This window comes from Giraffa tippelskirchi, chromosome 13 (genome assembly GCF_054371585.1).
Source record: "Giraffa tippelskirchi isolate mGirTip1 chromosome 13, T2T-mGirTip1v1.2.pri, whole genome shotgun sequence".
NCBI lineage: Eukaryota > Metazoa > Chordata > Mammalia > Artiodactyla > Giraffidae > Giraffa > Giraffa tippelskirchi.
The window spans coordinates 6,689,711-6,716,087 of NC_137287.1; the positions used below are offsets into that span (position 1 = coordinate 6,689,711).

Sequence of the window (26,377 nt, forward strand, 5' to 3'; positions counted from 1 at the left end):
TTTCAGCTGGCCATCTCCTTTCCTTCATGCCCTGACTGTGATGATGAAGGTGATGATCGTAGTAAAATCATTGGCTCATATAACCAACCTCTGTACTAAGTCCTTAAATCTTCATAATTTTATCCTCAAAACAATTCTCTCTATTTGAGCACTGGCTCTTATTGGCACAGTAGCATGGCAGTAGGTGAGGGTCTCAGGCACTGGGATCAGGGACTGGGCAGGGAGCGCTGTGAAGTTGGGGGGCGGTGGTGAGGCCAGGGCTAGATGAAGGTGAGGTGAGTAGGAGCCGGGAGGCTGTAGTTCCCCTTGTGCTCCTCAAACAGTTGCTCCGGGCCTTTGTGTAGAGCACATGATAGTGGTCCACCTGCTCCTCGGTGGGCTGCGGGCACTGGGGCACTGGGATGGGGTGGCCCCCTGCAGGGACAGGGGGACACATGTTGGGGGGGACCTTGGCTGCCTACAGCTGATAGTGGCCTTCTTCCCTGGACACCAGCACTCAGCCACAGTGGTGATGGGTCTGGCAAAGGGCACCGGGCCCCAGGACTTGGCTGAGAAGAGACTACGGCCCCAGTAGATGCAAGGAGAGAAGCCCAGGAGCTTCTTGATGGTGACCTGGAACAGACGCTGCCAGGAGTCCGGGGCAAAAGCCTTAACTCTGAAGATGTCATTCTCCCCACAGGAGTACACGGGCACCAGAGAGGCGCTGGGAAGGGAGGGGCAAGAGAGGAGAGGGCTGGTCAGGTCAGGGGCTTGAGGAGGGTCCCCCGCATTCTCCCCCAAAGGTTCCCACTTCCCAAGGACATCTGAAGCAATGACAGGGGCTATGAAGAAAGATCTGGAAGAAAGGACTTACATTTCTTAAGAGGAATGTGTACTGGGCGGTCCTACATACATTTTCTCATGCAGTCTCAACTACAACGTGGTGGCAAGGTGGGTGTTAACCCTACTTCACAAGTAAAGAAGCCTGCAAGGTCTTGCCTGGGAGAGGGTGTCATAAAAGAATGTGAGCCGAGGGAGTCTGAGCCGCAGGGTGCAGCGATTCTCACTGTGATCCTGTCTCTCTCTGCGAGGGAGGAAGCCTGGGGAATGGGCACCAGGGCTGGGCACAGAGGAAACACTCAAGGGCTGCCCAGAGCGCCCTCTAGAGGTGGTCACGGTGTAAGCTCTGGGGACACACAGTCCACCTCCAGGGGGCGGGTGTGTAGGGAGAGAGTGTAGATCCCAGAGACATTGTGAGGTTCCGACCACTGAGGACAGCCCCGGCTGGGCCCCACTCACCCGTGCCTCACTGCCAGGCGGACGAAGCCTTTACGGTTCCGGAGAGTGAGGTAGTGCTCCCTGGGTGGCATGCAGGGCCTCGTGGGCTCCCCCGACTATGATGACCACAGCCTGGCCGAGCTGCGGCTGAGACAGAATAAAATCCAGGCTCTGACGGTTCACGGAACATGCTCCTGTGGACAAGAGGGGGTGGAGGAACAGATCGTACCTGCTCACTGGTTCCCTAGGCTCTTACTCCTCCCTTTAGCACGGGAAGAGTGAGATACCACCCCTTTCTTTCCAAACTCCTTACCCCTGTCCCCCGTCAATGCGCCCTACAACGCCTCCCCCAGCAAGGATGCAGGACCCTTGCTCCAAAGCCACTTCCTGACCCTCCACTGTGAGTTCAAGCTGAGTGCCTGCGGTAGGCTGTGAGTGGGGACCACTCCGGCCAGACGGAGTTGCCTTCTGTTGCTCGGCCCAAGACTTACCACAGGACATAACATAGTCTCGATAGACTGGGAGGTAGAAGAGGCTGTTCAATATGGCCAATGAGAACTGAATCCCTGGGAACTGCTGGGAGGAGCCAGTGCCCTCAGTGCAGAAGTTACAGAAGCTTCCAATGGCCAAGATCCCGTGTGGGTGGGTGACAAGGACATAGTTCCTGTTTGAGGGCAGTTCTGCTGTTTTTATCAGCTGTGGGGGGCAGGGGACAGGGTGAGGGAAATAAGCATAGAAGACTTACGGGAAAAGACTTCCCTTCACACCAACAGACTTCAGAGTTCAGAATCAAAGATGAAGTCAAGGACACAGGGCTCACTCCGGAAACACCACCACACCCGCCGCCCGACTGACTGAAGGGAAGCAGCCGTCAAAGGGAGAGGTGAGGAGGGGTGAGGAGGTGGGGGGATAGGGGAGAGGGAGGGGGAGAACATCCCCTGGAGGGTGTCCTGTTACCTTAATGGGGAAATAATCTGTCAGGTGTTTCCAAAGAGCCAAGTTCCTCATCCACTGAGAACGCCTTCCTCCTTGGGCAGAGAGATACAGCCGGGGGAAGAATTCCTACAGACACCCTTTATCACCTCTTCTCCCCGGGCCCTTGTTTGGCGCTCACCTCGGCGGGGTGTGTCCCAGTCCAGGAATAACCACACCAAGTAGAGAACAGAGAGCCACCAGAGGGAGGTGAAGAGGAGGAAGAAGGCAAGAAGGGAAAAGAAGAGGCCTGGGTACAAATGAGAAAGGAGAATGATTTAGATTCTGGAACTGCAATGACTTCTCCACCCTCACCAATGAGACTCCTGCCAGTCTCCCAGCTGGACTTCTGGGCCCTCCCTCCCTGGCCCTAGTGGTCCGGGGAAGGGTAGAGGGGCTCCAGCCTTTCTCTCCCACCGTCCCTCTTTCCACCTTCCCTAGTGGACCCCAGCTCGGTTCCCCCCACCCATGAAGAGGAAACAGAGCACATATTTGTAGGTGCTCAGTACTTCTAGCTGCTGTTTCTGCAGGGTTTTCATGATGGGGGAGGGCAGCGGGGCAGCAAGACTCCCAGGTGCTCCCCTTCTGCCAGCAGGGCTCCTGAACTGGATGCTGGTTTCTATAGGAGCCCAGGAAGGCTTTCTGGTCTCAGTGACCAAGCTGTTGCAGCCTCCGGGGATCGCCCGTGGATGTGGAGACTGTGTTCAGAGCTCCAGAGGTCTCCAGCCTCCCCACACTTATCATGAACTTCTCCAGTGGGTTGGTCTGGGCTGGCCACTGCTTGGGGCTGTGAGGTGGGCTATGGGACATGCCACTGAGGTCCACCCCCAGGTGCAGTAGAAATCTTGTGGGGGAAAGGGTTGCAGAAGAAGCCAGAGAGCCCACCCACTGGGTCCCAGCCCTGACTGCGTGATATCACAGATCCTGGACGAGCGCGCCCTAATGTTTGCAGGTCTGGGAGTGTATAGGCCACCTGGAGGCGTTACTTGGTACGGGGGTCTCAACCCTAAGGACAAACATAGTAATACCACATGTGTATTCCCAGAGTGAAATTCAGGCCCCACCCACACTCCTCCAGGGCCCTGAGGCTGCCTAGGTGATCATGGGCAGGGACCCCATAGCACAGGGTGTACTTTTGGAACAGCTGCAGGGGTGGCTCTGCAGTGACCCTGTGCACCGTGTCCACGTGTGCTGAGGCGGGCCACCTGGTTCACTGTACGTGGATCGGGGCCTGCAGTGTGGGCAGAAGAAGAATAAGAGAAGTGGTCACTGAGACCCCTTCAAGTAAGTCCCTCTCCCTCCTGAGGGATCAACTGGGACAGAGTTCAGGGCTGGTGCGTTTGCCAAATGCCAGCCTCGGGGCAGGGCTGGCAGCCAAGTATTCAGGCCCCAACCTGGGACCTTCACCTCCCAACCATTTGGGGGCCTTGAGCCTGGGAGCAGAGCAGGCAGAGGTTTCAGGTGTGGAAGGAGGAGGAGGCCCTGGGGCCTGGAACATTCCTAGGGCCACTCTCAGCAGTGGCCCAGCATTTCCTGCATCTTTCCGCTCAGGACCCCAGCGGGTTCAGAAACTGTGGAAGGGTTCATTCTCCCCAAAAGAGACGACTGGCACAGGGGAGGCTCTGGGGTCACAGGGGACGCCTGACTCTGGGCCCTTGGGGATGGGGCTTCTCTCCAGCAGCGCTGCCCCAGAAATCCTGCCCGGCCACCCCCGTGTTCCTCACCGGTGTTTCATTGCCAACTTGACAAATCCCTTCTGAATGCAGATCTGCAAGCCTAGTAATCTGATCTGGGATCTGGTCATTGACTCCAGCTGGTACCGGGGCCCACCCAAGGCCAGAAGTCTGGGCCAGTGGGGCTTGCCATGTGGGTGTGTACCCTGAATAGCAGGGCTCCCCGTTTTTCCCTGGGGCCTGGCCCTGAGGGGTAGAGGATGTGCAGGAAGCTTTAATCCCTAAGGAGTAGCTTAGGCCCCCGTGGAGAGACCTCTGGGGGCATGGCTTTGTGGAAAATGCTAAGGACTGGGGAGCCCCTCCAAGAGAGAGTCCACTGGGCTGTGGGCACATGCTCCAAGTGGTCGGGGGCCAGTGTTTACCATGACCAGGACCTTGTTCAAGCCTTACCAGAGGCAGTGAGCCAGCATTTTTTCCAGGTTACTGGAAGTCCCCTTTTTTTGTTTTGTTGTTTGGCCGTACTTGGCCTTATGGGATTTTAGTTCCCCAACCAGGGATTGAACCTGGGCCCTAGGTAGTGTGAACTTAGAGTCCTATTCATTGTACCACCAGGGAATTCCTGGACCATCACTTAAAAAAAATTAGACTTCCCTGGTGGTCCAGCAGTTAGGAATCCTCCTGGCAAGTCAGGAGACATGGGTTCGATCCCTAGTCTGGGAAGATTCCACATGCCACAAGGCAATTAAGCTCATGCACCACAGCTACTGAGCTGCAGCCACAGATACTAAAACCCAAGCCCTCTAGAGTCTGTGCTTGGCAACATAGAAGCCACGGCAATGAGAAGCCCACGCACCGCAAGTAGAGTGTAGCCCTCCGGCTTGGTGCAACTAGAGTAAGCACTGTACGCAGCCAGAGAGATTCAAGGCAGTCAAAAACAAAATATAAAGAAGACTTAAATTTAAAAAGTTATTGCAACTATTTAAAATTATTTATTTATTTATCGTTGGCTGTGCTGGGTCTTTGTTGCTGTGCAAGGGCTGTCTCTGGCTGCAGTGAACGGGGGCTACTCTGCCTTGCTGGGCATGGACTTCTCATTGTGGTACCTTCTCTTATTTCAGAATACAGGCTCTAGGCTCATGGCTTCAGTAGTTGTGGCATCTGGGCTCAGTAGTTGCAGCACCCAGGCTTAGTGGCTGAGGCTCTTGGGCCCTAGGCATCCTAGGCTTCAGCATTTGTGGCTCTTGGGCTCAATTGCTACATGACATGTGGGATCCTGTCTGACCAGAGATTGAACCTGTGTCCCCTGCACTGGCAGGTGGGTTCCCATCCATTGTACCATCAGGGAAATCTCAATTATTGTGATTTTTAACAGTTGCTTTTCATTTACAGTTCTTAAAAATATTGTCAATATCCCCTGCATTGAACAAACATCGTTGAGCCTGTCTGGCATTCAATAGTTTGTGGTGACCTCCACTCCCCACCCCTACATTGCCCCGGTCCTCACTGGAAGGACACTTCTGTTTTTTTGTGAAGGTTACTTCTTTTTTTAATATTTAATTTGGCTGCATCAGGTCTTAGTGTCACACAGGCTTTTCATTGCAGTGCAGGTTTAGTTGCTCTGCAGCATGTGAGACCCTACTTCCCTGACCAGGGATCGAACCTGTGTCCCCTGCATTGCAAGGCAGATTCTTAACCACTGGGCCACCAGGCAAGTCCCAAGGTTACTTTCTTTTAGGGAAGTCTGACACACACCCATCAGAAGCCTCTGTCACACGTCACATTGTCTCCTGACACAAAACACTTTCCCTCTGTCATGATGACTTTCTGATAAAAGTCTCCCTCACACCGTGAGCAACAAGAAGAGAATTGGGCTCATCACTGCAGCCATCATGACGCATGCCCAGCATCTAGAGATGCTCCATGAATGAACCACAGGTTAGTAGGAGACAGGATAGGCAGATTCTAGTATGGCTCAGGCTGGCACACCTTTCTGTCCCTGCCCCAGGTCTCCTGGTCCAGGGACCTTTTGGCAAGAGATACTTCCTCCTGTCCCTGCTCAACCCACCTGCATCCAGGGGCAAGTGATGAGGGTGGCTGGGGCCAAGGGTGAGAGGGACTTTAGAGTCTGGCCAGAGTGATGCTCAGTCCACAAGAAATGGTGGCACACCCAGGAAGCCAGCCCCACCCACCGGAAGGAAGGCTCAATGGATGAAATTTTCACGGGAGTCTGGGTGGGAGGAAGGAAGAAGGACAATCTAGCTGTGGGTGCAAGTGGGGTGTCGGAGGCTGGGAATGTCCAAGGACAGTGGGATTTTTTTTTTTTTTGCCTTTCTCAAGTTCAGTCTCACTCGGCTTGTTTAATTAATTAACCCTTGGCAGCAAAACCATGAGAATTTTAGTCAAAATGAGGTGACCACACACCCAGGAGGAATCTGGAGTCTTTAATTATTTTGAGTGTAAATGTGTGGCCAAAATGCTCTCGGGGCCAAGTGCACAGAGGGTGGAGGTGACTGGAAGAGGGTGACAGGCGGGGGCTGGCAGGGTCACTGAGTGCCCACTGCGCCTTCCTACTTGAGGGGCTCCAGGTTTAAGGGAACAAGCAAGTGCACAGGGCCCAGCGGAGTCTGCACCGCGGGGCTCAGAAGCAGTAGGACGTGTGGGTGACCCAGTGGGCTGACTCCTCCTTGGAGCGCTTGGCGGAACTGTGGGTGGTGAAGAGAGACTTGTAAGCTTCTGACTCTTCGCTGTCAGCGATGGACCTCTTGGCGGCTTTTCCAGAAGCGCTCCCGGGTTCTGCTGTACTTTGGGGAGCTGAGTTGGTCTTGTTCTCTCGAGAGTCAAGACAGGTTTCTTCGGGCTTCCTTGTCTTCGTTTTTGACGGTCCTGGGGCTTCTTCACTGACACCTGATTTTGAGACAGACTGCCGCCTTGGGTTTCTTTGTTTTCTTCCCCAGCTTGGCTCGCAGCTGCCCCTCCTCCATCCTGCTTGTCAGCAGCACTTCCACACCTTCCATGGTGCCGTTGAGCCCAATGACCTCGTCCTGCTGGAAGGCAGCCCTGCACATGTGACAAACTTCTGCTTTGATCTCTTTGAGGGCTCGCCCAGAAAACGCACATCCACAGCACCGGAGGAAGCGACACCTGTGTGGGCCGTTCATCTCCAAGCCCACGATGGGGCAGATGAAACGTGATGAAATGTGCCCGCTGGAGGTCATCATGCTTGTCACCTTTAGGGTTTCCTTGATCGCCTTCCCAGGCAGGGTGGTCAGAGATCCTCAGTTCTGTCACATTCCTAATGCTTTCAACGTGAGAGGCTGCCTTCCTAAGAGGCTTTTTGGAAGATTTGGCCAATAAAAACTCAATGATGGCATCTTTGTGGTAAAGTCCGCCAAGTTCACAGGCAACTACTGGTCGTCTTAATATTTCCTGACTTAGAGTATAGTAGTTCCACCGGGCCACTAATTCAGCATCCTTGTTTACCTGCTCAACCTTCTTCGGCCCTTTCACCAGTTTATGCCTCTTAGGGATTGTTCCTCCATTGCAACCCATCTACAAGCCAAAAGAGTCCAGAGCAATCACCTACAGCAGCAATTTCTGGCCCTGTTTGGTTTTTAAAAGGACTTCTGCAAGGGAACACTGGGAGGTAAATTCAGGAAGGTGCAAGGCTGGGGAGGACCAGGCTAAAGGGGCCTGCTCTGCTGTCCTCAGGGCACCTCCAGGGGTCTCTGCAAGGTTCTGATGGTCTCCTTGGGACTGGAGGCAAGACCAGCTTCAGGAGGTTTTGTTTTTTCAAGGCTGCTTTCCATCCCCCACTTACAGGAAGCTCTCATGGGTTGACCCTCCGGATTCCCCCTCCAGATTCCATGGAACTAAAGCTTAGATCCAAGAAGCCACAGTAAGCTTCCAATCTGTCTTCCCTCCTAGAACACATGGTCCAGCACTGTCCCTGGACCCCAGCCAGGGCTATGCCTCTCTCATCCTTCTTGCATGGGAGAAGATGCCATCAGGTGAGGAGAGAATCGGGAAAGACAGACAGTGACTGTGCTGGGGGTGAGGGGCTCTCATCTTATCCTGACAAGGGAAGTCCTTCTTTGGGTCCAGCCTTACACAAGCCCTTCTTGTCTCTAGCAATACTACACATGGGATCCAGGAAAGCTTCCAGGCTCCTGTGTGCAAGCCTGCTAAGTCACTTCAGTCATGTCTGACTCTTTGAGATCCTATGGACTGTAGACTTCCAGGCTCCTCTGTGCATGACATTCTCCAGGCAAGAATACTGGAGTGGATTGCCATGCCCTCCTCCAGGGGATCTTCCCGACCCAGGGATCAAACCTGAGTCTCCTGTGTCTCCTGCACTACAGGAAGGTTCTTTACTGGTGAGCCACCAGGAAAGCACTTCCAGGCTCCTCAGTTTACTTCGTTCGCTCAGTTGTGTCCAAGTCTTTGTGACCCCATGGACTGCAGCATGCAAGGCTTCCCTGTCCATCACCAACTCCTGGAGCTTGCTCAAACTCATGTCCATTGAGTCGGTGATGCCATCCAACCATCTCATTCTCTGTTGTCCCCTTCTCCTCCTGCCTTCAGTCTTTCCCAGGATCAGGGTCCTTTCCAATGAGTCAGTTTGTCGCATCAGGTGGCCAAATTATTGGAGCTTCGGCTTCAGCATCAGTCTCTCCAATGAATATTCAGGACTGATTTCCCTTAGGATAGACTGGTTTGATCTCCTTGCAGTCCAAGGGACTCTCAAGAGTCTTCTCCGATACCACAGTTCAAAAGCATCAATTCTTCAGCACTCAGTTTTCTTTATAGTCCAACTCTCACATCCATACATGACCACTGGAAAAACCATAGCTTTGACTAGATGGACCTTTGTTGGCAAAGTAATATCTCTGGTTTATAATATGCTGTCTAGATTGGTCATAGCTTTTCTTTCAAGGAGCAAGTGTCTTTTAATTTCATGGCTGCAGTCACCATCTGCAGTGATTTGGGAGCCCCAGAAAATAAAGTCTGTCACTGTTTCCATTGTTTCCCCATCTATTTGCCATGAAGTGATAGGACTGGATGCCATGATCTTCGTTTTTTGAATATTGAGGTTTTTTTTAAAAAATAAGTTTATTTATTTTAGTTGGGGGCTAATTACTTTACAATATTGTAATAGTTTTTGCCATACATTGACATGAATCAGCCATGGGTTTACATGTGTTCCCCTTCCTGGACCCCCCACCCACCTCCCTCCCCATCCCATCCCTCTGGGTCATCCCATTGCCCCGGCCCTGAGCATTTGTCTCATGCATCGAACATGGAATGGTGTTGTTTCACATATGACAATATACATGTTTCAATGCTACTCTCCCAGAACGTCCCACCCTCACCTTCTCCCTCAGAGTCCATAAGATTGTTCTATGCATCTGTGTCTCTTATTCTGTCTCGCATATAGGGTTATCGTTACCATCTTTCAAATTCCATATATATGCATTAGTATACTGTATTGTTGTTTTTCTTTCTGGCTTACTTCACTCTGTATAATGGGCTCCAGTTTCATCCATCTCAGTAGAACCGATTCAAATGTATTTTTTTTAATGGCTGAGTAATATTCCATTGTGTATATGTACCACAGCTTCCTTATCCATTCGTCTGCTGATGGACATCTAGGTTGCTTCCATGTCCTGGCTATTGTAAACAGTGCTGCGATGAACATTGGGGTACACGTGTCTCTTTCAATTCTGGTTTCCTCGGTGTGTATGCCCAGCAGTGGGATTGCTGGGTCATATGGCAGTTCTATTCTCAGTTTTTTAAGGAATCTCCACACTGTTCTCCATAGTGGCTGTACTAGTTTGCATTCCCACCAACAGTGTAAGAGGGTTCCCTTTTCTCCACACTCTCTCCAGCATTTATTGCTTGTAGACTTTTGGATAGCAGCCATTCTGACTGGTGTGAAATGATACCTCATTGGGTTTTTGTGGTTTTTTTATAAATTTATTTATTTTAGTTGGGGGCTAATTACTTTACAATATTGTAGTAGTTTTTGCCATACGTTGACATGAATCAGCCATGGGTTTACATGTGTTCCCCTTCCTGGACCCCCCACCCACCTCCCTCCCCATCCCATCCCTCTGGGTCATCCCACTGCCCCGGCCCTGAGCCCTTGTCTCATGCATCGAACATGGAATGGTGTTCTGTTTCACATATGATAATATACATGTTTCAATGCTATTCTCCCAGAACGTCCCACCCTCACCTTCTCCCTCAGAGTCCATAAAATTGTTCTATGCATCTGTGTCTCTTATTCTGTCTTGCATATAGGGTTATCGTTACCATCTTTCATTGTGGTTTTGATTTGCATTTCTGTGATAATGAGTGATGTTGAGCATCTTTTCATGTGTTTGTTAGCCATCTGTATGTCTTCTTTGCAGAAATGTCTGTTTAGTTCTTTGGCCCATTTTTTGATTGGGTCGTTTATTTTTCTGGAATTCAGCTGCAGAAGTTGCTTGTATATTTTTGAGATTAATTGTTTGTCTGTTGCTTCGTTTGCTATTATTTTCTCCCATTCTGAAGGCTGTCTTTTCACCTTGCTTATAGTTTCCTTTGTTGTGCAAAAACTTTTAATTTTAATTAGGTCCCATTTGTTTATTTTTGCTTTTATTTCCAATATTCTGGGAGGTGGGTCATGGAGGATCCTGCTGTGATTTATGTTGGAGTGTGTTTTGCCTATGTTTTCCTCTAGAAGTTTTATAGTTTCTGGTCTTACGTTTAGATCTTTAATTGAATATTGAGTTTTAAGCCAACTTTTTTACTCTTCTCTTTCACTTTCATCAAGAGGCTTTTCAGTTCCTCTTTGCTTTCTGCCATAAGGATGGTGTCTTCTGCATATCTGAGGTTATTGATATTTCTCCTGGTAATCTTGGTTCCAGCTTGTGCTTCATCCAGCCTGGCATTTCACATGATGTACTCTGCATATTAGTTAAATAAACAGGGTGACAAAATGTAGCCTTGATATACTCTTTTCCCAGTTTGGAGCCAGGCTGTTGTTCCATGTCCAGTTCTAACTGTTGCTTCTTGACCTGCATACAGATTTCTCAGGAGGCAGGTCAGGTGATCTAGTATTCCCATCTCTTTCAGAATTTTCCACAGTCTGTTGTGATCCACACGGTCAAAAGCTTTGGCATAGTCAAAAAAGCAGAAGTAGATGTTTTTCTGGAACTCTCTTGCTTTTTCGATGATCCAACGGATGTTGGCAATTTGACCTCTGGTTCCTCTGCCTTTTCTAAATCCATTTTAAACATCTGGAAGTTCTCAGTTCATGTACTGTTGAAGCCTGGCTTGGAGAATTTTGAGCATTACTTTGCTAGGGTGTGAGATGAGTGCAATTGTGCGGTAGTTTAAACATTCTTTGGCATTATCTTTCTTTGGGATTGGAGTGAAAACTGACCTTTTCCAGTCCTGAGGCCACTGCTGAATTTTCCAAATTTCCTGGCATATTGAGAGCAGCACTTTCACAGCATCATCTTTTAGGATTTGAAATAGCTCAGCTGGAATTCCTTCACTTCCACTAGCTTTGTTCGTAGTGATACTTCTTAAGGCCCACTTGACTTTGGACTCCAGGATGTCTGGCTCTAGGTGAGTGATCACACCATCGTGACTATCTGGGTCATTAAGATATTTTTTTGTAGAGTTCTTCTGTGTATTCTTGCCACCTTTTCTTAATATCTTCTGCTACTATTAGGTCCATACCGTTTCTGTCCTTTATTGTGCCCATCTTTGCATGAAATGTTCCCTTGGTATCTCTAATTTTCTTGAAGAGATCTTTAGTCTTTCTCATTCTAATGTTTTCTTCTATTTCTTTGCATTTTCACTGAGGACTGCTTTCTTATCTCTCCTTGCTATTCTTTGGAACTCCGAATTCAAATGGGTATATCTTTCCTTTTCTCCTTTGCCTTTTGCTTCTCTTCTTTTCTCAGATATTTGTAAGACCTCCTCAGACAACCATTTCGCCTTTTTGATCTGATTTCAGTACTGACCATCTAGTGATGTCCATGTGTAGAGTATTCTCTTGTGTTGTTGGAACAGGGTATTTGCTATGACCAGTGCATTCTCTTGGCAAAGCTCTGTTAGCCTTTGCCCTGTTTCATTTTGTACTCCAAAGCCAAATTTGCCTCTTACTCCAGGTATCTCTTGACTTCCTACTTTTATATTCCAGTCCCCTATGATGAAAAGGACATCTTTTGGGGTGTTAGTTCTAGAAGGTCTTGTAGGTCTTCACAGAACCGTTCAACTTCAGCTTCTTCAGCATTACTGGTTGGGGCATAGACTTGGATTACTGGGATATTGAATGGTTTGCCTTGGAAATGAACAGAGATCATGCTGTCGTTTTTGAGACTGCACCCAAATACGGCATTTTGAACTCTTTTGTCGACTACGAGGGCTACTCCATTTCTTCTAAGGGATTCTTGCCCACAGTAGTAGATATAATGGTTATCTGAGTTAAATTCACCCATTCCAGTCCATTTTAGTTCACTGATTCCTAAAATGTCGATGTTCACTCTTGCCATCTCCTGCTTGACCACTTCCAATTTGCATTGATTCATGGACCTAACATTCCAGGTTCCTATGCAATATTGTTCTTTGCAGCATCAGACTCTATTTACTTCCATCACCAGTCACATCCACAACTGGGTGTTGTTTTCCCTTTGGCTCCATCTCTTCATTTTCTGGAGTTATTTCTCCACTGATCTCCAGTAGCATTTTGGGCACTACCAACCTGGGGAGTTCCTCTTTCAGTGTCATATCTTTTTGCCTTTTCTTACTGTTCATGGGGTTCTCGAGGCAAGAATACTGAAGTGGTTTGCCATGCCCTTCTCCAGTGGACCACATTGTGTCAGAGCTCTCCACCATGACCCGTCCATCTTTGGTGGCCCTACATGGCATGGCTCACAGTTTCACTGAGTCAGACAAGGCTGTGGTCCATGTGATCAGTTTGATTAGTTTTCCGTGATTGTGATTTTCATCCTGTCTGCCCTCTGACAGATAAGGATAAATCAGAGGAAGCTTCCTGATGGGAGAGACTGACTGGGGGGCAGGGAACTGGGTCTTATTCTGATGGGCTGGGCCACGCTCAGTAAATCTTTAATCCAATTTTCTGTTGATGGGTGGGGCTGTGCGCCTTCCCTGTTGTTTGACCTGAGACCAAACTATGGTAGAGGTAATGAAGATAACGGCAACCTCCTTCAAAAGGTCCTGTGCATGCCCTGCCACACTCAGTGCCCCTGATCCTGCAGCAGGCCACTGCTGACCCAGGCCTCCACCAGAGACTCCTGGCACTCGCGAGCAAGTCTGGATCAGTCTCCTGTGGGGTCACTGCTCCTTTCTCCTGGGTCCTGGTGTGCACAAGGTTTTGTCTGTGCCCTCCACGAGTCTGTTTCCCCCGTCCTGTGTAAGTTCTGTAATCAAATTCCACTGGCCTCCAAAGTCAAATTCCCTGGGGGTTCTCAGTCCCTTTGCCAGATCCCCAGATTGGCAAACCTGTTGTGGGTCCTAGAACTCTCTTAACAATGTGAGAATTTATTTGGTGTAACTGTTCTGCAGTTTGTGGGTCGTCTGCTCGGTGAATTTATTGGTAGGGTTAATGGCAACCTCCAAAAGGGCTTATGCCACATGATGTGTGACCCAGGTCTGCTGGACCCAGATTGCCTACCCCTGTGGCAGGCCACTGCTGACCCATACCTCTGCAGGAGACACACAACACTCAAAGGCAGGTCTGGCTCAGTCTCTGTGGGTTCTCTGGGTGCTGCTGTGCACAGGGTGTTGTTTGAGCGTCTCTGGTGGGTATGGGGTTTGATTCTAAAGCAATTATGGCATGCCTACCATCTTGCAAGGGCTTCTCCTTTGCCCCTGGAGGTGGGGTATCTTTTTTGTGTGTGATTCAACATTCTCCTGTCAATGGTTGTTCAGCAGAGACTTGTAATTTTGGAGTACTCATGGGAGAAAATGATTGCACGTCCTTCTGCTCCTCCATCTTGACCACAGCCTGTGTGTAGGGATAGAGTGTAGATCCCCAGACACACTGTGAGGTTCTGACCATTGAAGGCAGCCCTGGCTGGGCACCCACTCACCTGTGCCTCAGTGCCACGCGGACGAAACCTTCATGATTCCAGAGAGAGAGGCAGTGCTCCCCTGGGATGGCATACATGGCCTCATTGGCCCCCCGACCACCATGGCCACAGCCCTGCCGAGCTATGCTTGAGACAAAATAAAATCCAGGCTCCGACAGTTCACAGAACATAGTCTCGTAGGTATGAGGAGGTTCAGGAACGGTCAATATCTCCTCATTGGCTCCACAGTCCCTCACCTCTCCCTTTAGTACACTAAGTATTAGACATCATCCCCTTCTCTCCAAATTCCCTACCCCTGTGCCCCTGTGCACGTGTCCTGCAGTGCCTCTCCTAGCAAGGATGCAGGACACCTGGGCCAAGCCACCTCCTGACCCCCATTGTGATCCTGGCCAATTCAGGCCAAGTGCCTGGGGTGGGTGGTGAGTGGGGGTCACTCTGGCCAGATTGGGGTGAGGTCACCCTCTGTCACTCAGCTCAAGCTCTCCATAGGACAGAAAGTAGTCTCGATAGACTGGCATGTACAAGAGGCCATGCAACATGGCCAGTGAGAACAGAAGCCCTGGAAACTGCTGGGAGAAGCCAGTGCCCTCCGTGGCGAAGTTACAGACGCTTCCGAGGGCTATGATCCCATGTGGGTGGGATGCTAGGACGTAGTTCCTGTCTGGAGGCAGCTCTACTGTTTTCACCAGCTGTGGTGGCAGGGGGCAGGATGAGAGAAAGAAAACAGAGAAGGCAAGACACCAGCTGAAAGGGCTTCCCTCCCCACCAAGAGACGTGAGAGTTCAGGATCTAAGATGGAGTCAAAAGCACGAGGGTCCACTCTGGAACACCATCCCACCCGCTGCACTGTGACCTGAGCTTAAGCAGCCAGAGGTGAGAATCCATCAGGGGGAGGAGTGGGGAGGTGGGAGGTAAGGGAGAGGGAGGAGTGGGGCATCCCTTGGAGGGTGACCTGTTACCTTAATGGGGAAATAATCGCTCAGGTGTTTCCAAACAGCACAGTTCTTCGACCACGGATAACGCCTTCCACCTTGGGCAGAGAGATGAGGGGGGAAGAATCACTAGACACCATTTATCAGACTGGTAGACTCCCTCTACCCAGGCCCTCGTTCTTGTTGTTTAGCTGCTAAGCTGTGTCCGACTCTCTGTGACCCATGGACTGCAGCATGCCAGCCTTCCCTGTCCTTCGCTATTTCCCAGAGGTTGCTCAAACTCATGTCCGTTGAGTGCGTGATGCCATCCAACCGTCTCACCCTCTGTCACCCCCTTCTCCTTCTGCCCTTGTTTAGTGCTCACCTTGCTGGGGTGTGTCCCAGTCCAGGAATAACCACACCAGGTAGAGAACAGGGAGACACCAGAGCGGGGTGAACAGGAGGAAGAAGCCAACAGGGAAAAGAAAGGGCCTAGGGGAACGATGAGAAAGGAAAATGGTTTAGATTGTGAAACCCTCTCCCCTCACCAGTGAGATCCTTGTCCGTCTCCCTGGTAGACTTTGGCACATCCCTCCCTTTGCCCTGGTCCAGTAGGGGTGCTCCAGCCTTCCTAGCCTACCTTCCCTTTTCCCACCTTCCCAAGTGGACCCCTGCTCCCCTTACCCAGGAAGACGAAGCAGAGCACATACTGGTAGATGCTCAGGACTTCTAACCACTGTTTCTTTAGGGTTTTCATGCTGGGGGTGGGCAGCGGGTCGGTGGAGACTCCCAGGTGCTCCCCTTCAGCCAGCAGGGCTCCCGAACGGGGGAAAATGAGATGAAGGCTTTGGTAGGAGCGCAGGAAGCCTTTCTGGCCTGAGTGCCCAAGCGCCTGGGGCCTCCCATGATCTCTTGTAGGGGGCTGAGTGCGTGGGGAGCCTTTCTGATCAGAGCCCCAGAGGTCTCCAGCCTCCCCACACTTATCATGAGCTGGTTGCTCTGGGCTGGTCCCTTCATGGAACTGGGAGATGGCCTAAAGGGCGTGCCACGGAGGTCCAGCCTTCGGTGCATTAGAAATTATCGTGAGGAGGGTTGCAGAAGCCAGAGACCCCACGCACTGGGTCCAAGCCCTGACTGTGTTATCTCACGGATCCTGGATGAGTGCCCACTTGTCTTTTCCGGTCTGGGAGTGTCTAGGCCACTCCGAGGCATTATTGGCATGGGAACATCAACCCTAAGGGCAAACACAGTAATACCATAAGTATATTCCCAGCTTTAAATTCAGGCCCGCCCACAATCCTCCAGGACCTGAGGCCAACTAGGTGAGGGTAGGAGGTGACTGTTGGTGGGGACCCCGTACCACAGGGTCTGATCTTGGAACAGCTGCAAGAGCCACTCAAGAGAGAGTGCAGTGTGTGAGCATGCACCGAGGTGCCCCCTCTGCCCCACAGCCCACTCAGTTGTACCGGGATGGGAGCCCCCGCTGTGGGAAGAAGGGGATCAAGAGGGGTGATCGCTGAGATGCTTTGAGGTCCCCTTCCCTCTCAAGGGATCCAGTGGGACAGAGTTCAGGGCTGGTGGGTTTGCCAAATGCCAACCTGGGGGCGGGGCTGGCAGCTAAGTATTCAGGCCCCAACCTGGGACCTTCACCTCCCAACCAGGAGGGGGGAGCAGGCTGAGGAGCCTGGGAGCAGAGCAGGTAGAGGCTTCAGGTGTGGAAGGGCAGGAGGAGGCCCTGGGCCCTGGAACATTCCTAGGGCCACTCTCACCAGCAGCCCAGTGTTTCCTGTGTCTTTTCACCCAGAACCCCAGTGGGCAGAGAAACTGTGGAAGGCCTCATTCTCCCCAAAAGAGAAGACTGGCACCGGGGAGGCTCTAGGGGCACATGGGATGCCTGACTCCAGGGCCCCGGAGGTGGGGCTCCTCCCCAGCAGCCTTGCCCCAGAGGCCAACAACACCACCCCACCTCCTGAGTTCCTTATTGGTGTTCTAGCACCAACTTGGCAAATCCTTTCTGATTGCAGATCTGCAAGCTCAGCAATCTGATCTGGGATCTGGGCACTGACTTCAGATGGTGCCTGGGCTCATCCAAGGCCAGAGGTCTGGGCCAGTGGGGCTCACCACGTGGGTGTGTACCCTGAATAGCAGGGCTCCCCGTTTTTCCCCGGGGCCTGGCCCTGAGGGGTAGAGGATGTGCAGGAAGCTTTAATCCCTAAGGAGTAGCTTAGACCCCAGTGGAGAGACCTCTAGGGGCATGGCTTTGTCAGAAATGCTAAGAACTGGGGAGCCCCTCTAAGAGAGAGTCCACTGGGCTGGATACACCCTCAAGTGGACTGGGGCCGGTCCTCACTGAGACCATGGTCCAGTTCAACACTGACCAGAGGTGATGAACCAGCAGTTTTCAGGTCATGGAAAGTGTCTTTTCCTGTTGTGTTGAGCTGCACTGTGCCCTGTGGGATTTTTCTTCCCTGACTAGGCACTGAACCTGGGCCCTAGGCAGTGTGAACTCACAATCCCATCCATCGTACCTCCAGGGAATTCCTGAATCATCACTTTTTAAAATAACTTTTTAATGAAAAGAAAATTGGACTTCCCTCATGATCCAGCACTTAGGAATCCCTTTGGGGAGGCAGGAGATACGGGTTCAATCCCTGGTCTGGGAAGATTCCACCTGCCACGAGTCAACTAAGCCTATGCGCTACAACTACTGAGCTGGAGCCACAACTACTGAAACCTGAGCATTCTAGAGTTTATTCTCGGCATCAGGGAAACCAGGGTTATGAGTTGCCCATGCACCACCAGTAGAGACTAGCCCTGGCTTGGTGCAACTAGAGAAAGCCCTGCATGCAAAAGCAAGACCCCAATGCAGCCAAGAATAAAATAGAAAAAAATTAAATTAAAAACTTATTACAAATATTTCACATTGTTTATTTATCACTGGCTGTGCTGGGTCTTTGTTGCTGTGCAAGAGCTTTCTCTGGTTGCAGTGAGCGTGGGCTACTCTGCCTTGCTGTGCATGGACGTCTCACTGTGGAGTCTTCTCTGCTTTCAGATACAGGCCCCAGGCTCATGGCTTCAGTAGTCGTGGCTCCCAAGCTCAGGAGCTGTGGCTCCTGGTCCATAGAGCTGCCAGGTTTTAGTCGTTGTGGCCTTTCAGCTTAGTTTTCCTCGGCATCCTCAGTTGCTCCATGGGGTCCTCTCGGACCAGGGATCCCATCTGTGTCCCCTGCACTGGCAGGCCGGTTCCCGTCCATTGGATCACATAAAGTCGCTCGCAATGTTTCAGCTGATCCTTCATATTTCACTGGTGCCATGCCTGTGATGATGATGGTGGTGATGGACATGATGGTGATAAATTCACTGGCTCTTCTTTTGACAAACTCTTTTAAATTTTTTGATTTTATTAAGTTAATTTTGCCCAGAGTCCATTCTCACTGGGTGAATGAGTTCTTGTGGACCTAATGCTGGGCTTGTAGTAGGGCTTCATATGGTAAAATAAATCCCTGCATCACGTGATGTCCCAGCCTCCAGGGAACAGGAAAGATGGGAGGAGAGGCAAAAGGAAGCTGTGTACTTAGCTCTCTCTTTTCTATCAGGAAGGCTCATTCCAACTCTCCCTTCTGACAGGTACTCTTGACCCTTGTCAGCTTTTGTTCACAGTATTTCACCATCTACCCTATTAGCTCCACCTACCTAAATGCTGTCCACAATTCAGAGAATAGTTCATCAGGGATCTACCCTCCCTAACACCACTCTGATCCCCTATATCTCTTAGCTAAGTAGATGCCTTTATTTAAAGGGAGAAAGGCCCCAGCCAAGGGAAGAGACTTAGACGGAAGCTGATTGAGCAGAATTCAGTCTCTGGGAGGAGAATTCAGGGCCCTGCTATCAGTCTAAGACAGCAAGTCTGTCTTGATCAGGTGGAGATGGAACCTACATGGGCAGGCTCACTCCCAGAGAGAGACTCTACGAAGCAGTGGTGAGAGAACTGACTCTTACTGGCACAGTAGCATGGCAGTAGGTGGGGGTCTCAGGCACTGAGATCAGGGGCTGGGGATGCCGGGAGGCGGGGCGGGGTGAGGCCAGGGCTAGATGAAGGTGAGGCGAGTAGGAGCCGGGGGGCTGCAGCTCTCCTTGTGCTCCTCAGACAGTTGCGCCAGGGCCTTTGTATAGATCACATGATAGTGGTCCACCTGCTCCTCGGTGGGCTGCGGGCGCTGGGGCGCCGGGATGGGGCGGCCCACTGCAGGGACAGGGGAACACAGGTCAGGGGAGGATTCTCAGCTGCCCACATAGCTCATAGAGGCCTTATTCCCTGGAGACAGGCACTTACCTACAGTCACGATGAGTCTGGCCAAGGGCACCAGGCCCCAGGACTGGGCTGAGAAGAGACCACAGCCCCAGAGGATGCAAGGAGAAAAGCACATGAGCTTCTTGAAGGTGGTCTGGAACAGGTGCTGCCAGGAGTCTGGCACAGGAGGTTTAACTGTGAAGGCTTCATTCTCTCCAAAGGAGTACGTGGGCACCAGAGGGACACTGGAAAGAGGGGTGCAAGAGAGAAGAGGACATCAGAGGCTCTAGGAGCACCCCCAGATTATCCCCCACAGATTACCACTTCCCACGTCCATTTGAGGCAAATGCTGCTGCTGCAGCTGCCAAGTCTCTTCAGTCGTGTCCGACTCTGTGCGACCCCATAGACGGCAGCCCATCAGGCTCCCCCATCCCTGGGATTCTCCAGGCAAGAGCACTGGAGTGGGTTGCCATTTCCTTCTCCAATGCGTGAAAGTGAAGTCGCTCAGTCGCTTCTGACTCTTAGCCACCCCATGGACTGCAACCCACCAGGCTCCTCTGTCCATGGGATTTTCCAGGCAAGAGTACTGGAGTGGGGTGCCATTGCCTTCTTCTGAGGCAAATGAGAGTTCTACTAAGATAGAGCTGAGAGACGGGAATTATATTTCTTAAGAAGACTGATACAGGGCCTTCCTGTATATATTTTCTGATACTGTCTCAGTTACGACATGGTGGCAAGGTGAGTACTAACACTATTTCACAAGTAAATGAGTTTGGAAGGTCTTGCCTGTGTGGTTGTTATTAGGAATTTCAACAGAGGGCATCTGAGCCCCAGGGTCCTGTGATTAGCACTGTGACCCTATCTCTCTTTTCGTGGGAGGAGCCTGGGGAATGGACACCAGTGGTGGGCAGAGAGAAACACTCAAGGTCTGCCAGGATCGCCCTGTAGAGGTGGTCATGGTGTAAGTCTGGAGACACACAGCCCACCTCCAGGGGGCCAGTGTGTAGGGATAGAGTGTAGATCCCCAGACACACTGTGAGGTTCTGACCACTGAAGGCAGCCCCAGCTGGGCCCTCGCTCACCTGTGCTTCAGTGCCAGGCGGACGAAGCCTATATGATTCCGGAGAGTGAGGCAGTGCTCCCCGGGATGGCATACAGGGCCTCGTGTTCTCCCCCGACCAGGACAACCACAGTCTGGCCAAGCTGGGGCTGGGACAGGATAAAATCCAGTCTCTGGTGGCTTGCAGAATGTAGCCCTGCAGGAAAGAGGGTGTGCAAGAATTGACAGTCCCTTACTTACTTGGCTGCCTATTCACTCACCCTACCTGTTGGCACATGAAGGCTGAGATAACCATCCCTTTCTTTCCAAACTCCCTACCCCTGTGCCCCTGGCAGTATGCCCTACAGCGCCTCTCCCTTTAAGGAGGCAGGACACTTCCTCCCTAACTATCCTCTAAAGCCCACTGTGAGCCCGGCCACTGTTCAAGTCAGGTTCCTGCTCTAGATGAGGCCACTCTGTTGGACATGGGGTTAGTTTGCCATTTCCCACTGAGCTGAAGACCTGCCACAGCCCATAGTATAGTTGTGAAAGACTGGGATGTAGACGCCATTCATCATGCCTAACTAGGGCTGAAGCCCTGGGAACAGGTGGGAGAATCCTGTGCTCTCAGTGCAGAAGTTACAGAAGGTTCTGATGCTGGTGGTCCCATGACGATGGGCAGCCAGCAAGTGGTTCCCACTGGGGGCCAACTCTGTGGTTTTCACCAGCTGTTGGAGGTGGAGAGGATGATAAGAAAGGAGTAGAGAAAGCAGGATACCAGCTGTAAAGAGTTCCCTCTACACTAACAGACTTCAGGGTTCAAGGTACAACAATGGGGTCAAGTGCACCAGGGTGGGTCCCTCTGGAACACCATCCCAAAACTTGCCCCAGTGTGGGAACTTAGACAGCCAGGGCTCACACTCCAGCATGGGGAGGGGTGAGGAGGTGAGGGCAGGTAGGGGAGAGGGAGGGGGAGCGCATCCCTTGGAGGGTGACCTGTGACCTTAGTGGGGAAATAATCCCTCAGGTGTTTCCAAACAGTCCAATTTCTCATCCACTGAGAACACCTTCCTCCTTGGGCAGAGATAAGGGGGGAAGAATTCCTGGAGACACCCTTTATCACCTCTCACTACCTGGCCCCTTGTTTAGTGCTCACTTTGCTGCGGTGTGTTCTGGTCCAGAAACAAACCATATGAAGTGGAGAACAGAGAAACACCAGAGCGAGGTGAAGAGGAGGTAGAAGGCAAGAAGAGACAAGAAAGGGCCTGGGGCAAAGTGAGGAAGAAAAATGAATTTGCTTTCGGAACCACACTGACTTCTCCCCTCCTGCTCACCAATGAGATCTTTGCGCATCTCCCAGCCTGCTCTGTATCCCCTCCCTTCTCTTTGTCCAAGGGCTTCCAGGCAGGTGGGCCCCCAGCCTTTCTCCCCCCACCCTTCCCCTTCCTTCCATCCCTAGTGGAATATTGCCCTGCTCCCCTCACCCATGAAGAGGAAAGAGAGCACGTTTTGGTAGATGCTCAGTACTTCGAGCCTCTGTTTCTGCATGGTTTTCCTGCTGCGGGAAGATGGCGGGGCGGTGGAGACTCCGGGGCACTGCCCTTCTGTTGCAGGGCTCCAGGTCCCAGTGGGGCGGGGCGGGGGGAAGTGAAGATGATTTCTGTAGGAGCCCAAGAAGCTTTTCTGGTATGAGCGGCCAAGCCCTTGAGGCTTCGCAGGATTGCTCGGATGGGGAGCAATGTGTGGATGGGGAGACCCTGGGATCCAGACTCCAGATGTCTCCAGCCTCCTCACAGTGATCACTGACCTTCTCCGGTAGGTCGGACTGGGTCGGACTGGGTCTGACTGGGTCAGACTGGGCAATCTGGTGGGCGGGGTATGGGGCGTGCCACCCAGGTCCACTGCTTGGTTCATTAGGAATCTTTAGGAATCTGTGTGTGTGTGTCGGGGAGGGGGTTGCTGAAGAAGCCAAAGAACACACCCACTGGGTCCCAGTGGAGACTGTGTGATCTGGAGTAGACAGCTGATCCTTAACACGAGCCGCTGCTCTGTCTGTGGGTCTCCTGGAGTATCTGGGCCACTGGGAGGCGAGGCCGGGCATGGGGACTTCTCCCGCCACGAACAAACACACCAATACCGCAGGTGTGTTCCCATCTTTTTTTCTAAAGCTTAATTTACTTGAAAATATTTTAAAGCATTTTTTACATTTATATAAAAGTTGTACAGAAAATAGAGATCTAATAAGGCACCCCCCCCACCCGGGCTTTATCCTATTATAAACACCTTGCATTATTAGGTATGTTTGTTATAACTGATGAAACACACTTGACACAGGATTTTTAGCTAAAGTCTGTAGGTTCCATTAGGGTTCACTCATTGTGTCCTGCAGTTCTGTGGGTTTTGACAAATATATCTACCATTACATAAAATGCAGGATATCCTAATTGCCGTAAAACTCTCCTATGCACTATGAAAGTGATAGTCACTCAGTCGTGTCCAACTCTCTGCGACCCACGGACTACTGATTTCCTCCAAGGCTCCTCTGTCCTTGGAATGCTCCAGGCAAGAATACTGGAAGGGGTTGCCATTCCCTTCTCCAGGGGATCTTCCCTACCCAGGGATCGAACCTGGGTATCTGCACTGCAAGCGGTTTCTTTACTAACTGAGCCTTCAGGGAAGACCCTGATGCAGCATGGTCCAGCCTTTGATTTCAGTCTCCAGCACAGTCATCGAGGCAGCGGCTGGGGGCCAGAGATGCCGCTCGGTGAAGACGCGGTGCCTGTTTGCGGGGATGCCGCAGCGCGCCTTGTTCTCTTCCAAGTGCTGCGTCAGCTGCTCCATGTAGACCGCGTGCACCTGCGCGCTGCCGGGCCTCCAGTTCGCTGCAACAGGGTCCGGGACCCCCACTGTGCCCGGAACAGGAGAAAAGAAGGGTGGTCACACTCCTTCCCTGCCGCCGGATCAACTGAGACAGAATTCAGAGCTGGTGGAGTTGCGAGAGGCTAGCCTGGGGGCAAGGCTGGCAGCCAAGAAGTCAGGCCCCAGTCTGGGTACCTTCAGCCTGGGAGTAGCCGGCGGGCAGGCATGAGAGCGGGGAGAGTAGTCCGTGCAGATGGGCGTGTGGAAGGGGGGGAGGAGGCCCGGGCGGTGGGAGGGTGGGGGCGGGGAAGAGTGGAGGGACCCCTCTCTGTATCTGCTATAGCGCTTCTCACGCAGGCGCCGGGCCGGTTTGAAACTGCTAGAAGATCCCGTTCTCCCCCAAAGGGAAGATAGCACTAGAGAGATCTGGGAGAGCAGGGGCCGCCTGACTGCAGAGCTCTGCGCTCCTCCCGCGCTGCGCTGCCGCAGAGGCCGCAGGCAGCCTGCGCCCCCGTGTTCCCACGCCGACTTGAGAAATCCCTCCGATTGCAGCTGCGAAAGGAAAGCGATCCAGGCTGTGCCTCCAGGGCCGCTAGGGGCCAGGACGGCCACCAGGCCTGGATAGGAGACAGGAGGCACGGGCCTTACAGGTGACACCAAAATGGTGAGGCAGGAAGACCTGACCTCTGAGTTTTCCAGAAAGAGGGAGGAGAGCAATGGGAGATGGAGCTGGGACCAGGTGCCCCCAGGGGGGAGGAGGGCAGGGAGGAGGTGACCGCAGGGACTGGGGGTCCTGAGACCCAGGGCTCCCCTGCTCACCAGCACACAGGGTGTAGTCCTGGAAGACAGGAAGATGGACGCAATGGGGCAGCTGGAGCAGATGGGGCCGGAGGCCAGGCAAGAGGCAGGAAAAGCCTCTGGTCTCTATGCTGAAGGTGCTAAAGACCCCAAGGACCAGGACCCCGAGAGGGTGGAAGCTCCACCAAGAGGTATTTGTGGGAGGGGCCCAACTCTGTGGTGTCCACCAGCTGGGGACACAGGGTGCACACCAGGGGGGTGGGGGGGTGCCACGTTTGGACTTTGGGGGTGACTGTCCCGAGTCTACGCTGAAGCCCAGCTCGCACCCAGCACAGAGCTCCAGAGTGCCTCACCGAGATGGGGAGGTGATCTTGGAAATATCTCCAGACGGCCCAGTGTGGACCCAGGCAGAGCCGTGGTCTGCCGCCCCAGGAATGTTTCTGTCTCCGTAGAGCCCGTCTGGGTTGAGGACCGCTAGGATCCAAGCCTGGCTCAGGAGCACAAGGAGCAAGGCAGCCAGGCACCCCTGGACTCAAGGTGGGGGCACGACATGGGAGGACTCTGATTCCAGAGGTTTAAGTCCCAGATCCCCCTTTTGCCCCCTTCTCTATTCCATCGCTTCAGGCTTTATCTGTTCAATCCAGAGATCCCAGCCCCGCCTCCCTCCCGATTGGCAGCAGGAAGCAGAGAGCCAGGCCCCGAGTTCTCAGAGCTTCAAGGACTCACCCAGCCCCAGAAAGGAGAAGATTCATTGCAGGAGGGCAAACACTTGGAGGCCCCGGGTGGAGGTGATTGGAGGAGGCTGGCCTTCTGTAGAGGGGAGTCACACAGGGGCCACTGTGGCTCTGATATTACCGTCTTTTGGCTCAATCTCCTGGCCCTGACCCCTGACCTGGGTTCTGCCCTGGTTTCGGCCCCCTCTGCTGACCTACACAATGGACCATCATGATCAGGAGCCCCACCAGGAAAGTATATCCACTACTTGGGCACACAGGGCTCTCACCAGTAGGACAAAAGGGGAGATCAGCGATGTGGCTGAGCATCTAAGGGTGAGGAAGGTGTTTGGGACTTGTGGAGGTTGGGACTGGCTCCCTGTGTCTTGCGGGGCTGGTAGATATCTGTGTCAGTGGGGGTCGCCTTGTGTGTGTGTACCCTGAATAGCAGGGTTCCTCATTTGTCACCTGGATATGGCCCCAGAGAGGTAGAGGACCTGCAGGAGGGTTTGTTACCTAAACCTAGCTTAGGCCTTTGCGGGATGAGCTAAGGATTGGGAAGCCCCTCCAAGAGAGAGTCCACTGGGCTGTGAGCACGCCCTCCAAGTGGGCTGGGGACAGTCCTCACTGTGATTGTGAGTGTGTTCAACACAGATCGGAGCCAGCTCGTTTCCAGGTCAGGGAAAGTCACCTATTTTGTTGTTGTTGTTTGGCTGTGCCTCTCCTTGTGGACATTTAGTTCCCTGACCAGGGATTGAACCTAGACCCTGGGCACTGAGATCTGGAGTCCTAACCACTGGACTGCCAGGGAATTTCCAGAATGTGACTTTTTTTGTTTAAATTTTATTATTCTTTTAATTGAAGTATAATTGTTTTACACTATTGTGTTGTTGTTGTCGGGGAGGCGGTGTTGTCGATCACTAAGTGGTGTCAGACTCTTTGTGACCCCATGGACAGCAGCGCTCCAATCTCCCCTGCCCTCCACCATCTCCCGGAGGTTGCTCAAATTCATGTGCATTGAGTCGGTGATGCCATCCTACCATCTCATCCTCTGTTGTCACTTTCTCCTTTTGCCTTCAATCTTTCTCAGCACCAGGGTGTTTTCCAGTGAGTCAGCTCTTTACCTCAGGTGGCCAAAGTACTGGAGTTTCAGCTTTAGCATCATTCCTTTCAAAGAATATTCAGGGTTTTTCTTTAAGATTGAGTAGTTTGATCTGTATGCAGTCCAAGGGACTTTCAGGAGTCTTCTCCAGCACCGCAGTTTGAAAGCATCGATTCTTCAGTGCTCAGCCTTCTTTATAGTGCAACTCTCACACCCATCCATGACTATCAGAAAAAAACATAGCTTTGAATATATGCACCTTTGTCCACAATGTGATGTTTCTGCTTTTTAATAGGCTGTCTAGGTTTGTCAAGTTTTCCTTCCAAGGAGCAGCAGCACCTTTTAATTTCACAGCTATAGTCACGATCCCCAGTGATTTTGGAGCCCAAGAAAATAAACTGTCAGTGCTTCCACTTTTCCCCCTTCTATTTGGCATGAGTGCTGGGATCGGATGCCATGATCTTAGTTTTTTGAATGTTGAGTTTTAAGTCAGCTTTCTTGCTCACCTCTTTCACCTTCATCAAGAGGCTCTTTAGTTCCTCTTTATTTTCTGCTTTTAGGGTGGTATCATTTGCCTATGTGAGGTTGTTGATATTTCTCCCAGCAATCTTGATTACAGCTTGTGATTCATCCAGCCTGGAATTTTGAATAATGTA

General features: G+C 51.9%; 1 protein-coding gene and 4 pseudogenes across 1 annotated transcript; all 5 read right to left on the reverse strand.

Annotated features, from left to right (window-relative positions):
• Positions 1-260: 260 nt before the first annotated feature.
• LOC145532262 (2-acylglycerol O-acyltransferase 3-like) lies at positions 261-2,768 on the reverse strand (annotated as a pseudogene).
• Positions 2,769-6,540: 3,772 nt separating this feature from the next.
• LOC145531003 (replication termination factor 2 pseudogene) lies at positions 6,541-7,451 on the reverse strand (annotated as a pseudogene).
• A 6,553-nt stretch (positions 7,452-14,004) lies between these two features.
• Positions 14,005-17,442, reverse strand: LOC145532263 (2-acylglycerol O-acyltransferase 3-like; annotated as a pseudogene).
• Positions 17,443-19,007: 1,565 nt separating this feature from the next.
• Positions 19,008-22,163, reverse strand: LOC145532264 (2-acylglycerol O-acyltransferase 3-like; annotated as a pseudogene).
• A 756-nt stretch (positions 22,164-22,919) lies between these two features.
• Positions 22,920-24,850, reverse strand: LOC145532265 (putative diacylglycerol O-acyltransferase 2-like protein DGAT2L7P). The gene is made up of 6 exons (XM_081556913.1): positions 24,839-24,850; positions 24,633-24,716; positions 24,260-24,393; positions 23,928-24,136; positions 23,462-23,725; positions 22,920-23,155 (listed from the first exon to the last, which is right to left on the reverse strand). The coding sequence occupies exons 1-6, from the start codon at positions 24,848-24,850 to the stop codon at positions 22,920-22,922; spliced, it is 939 nt and encodes a 312-aa protein (XP_081413039.1).
• Between the last annotated feature and the right edge of the window lie 1,527 nt (positions 24,851-26,377).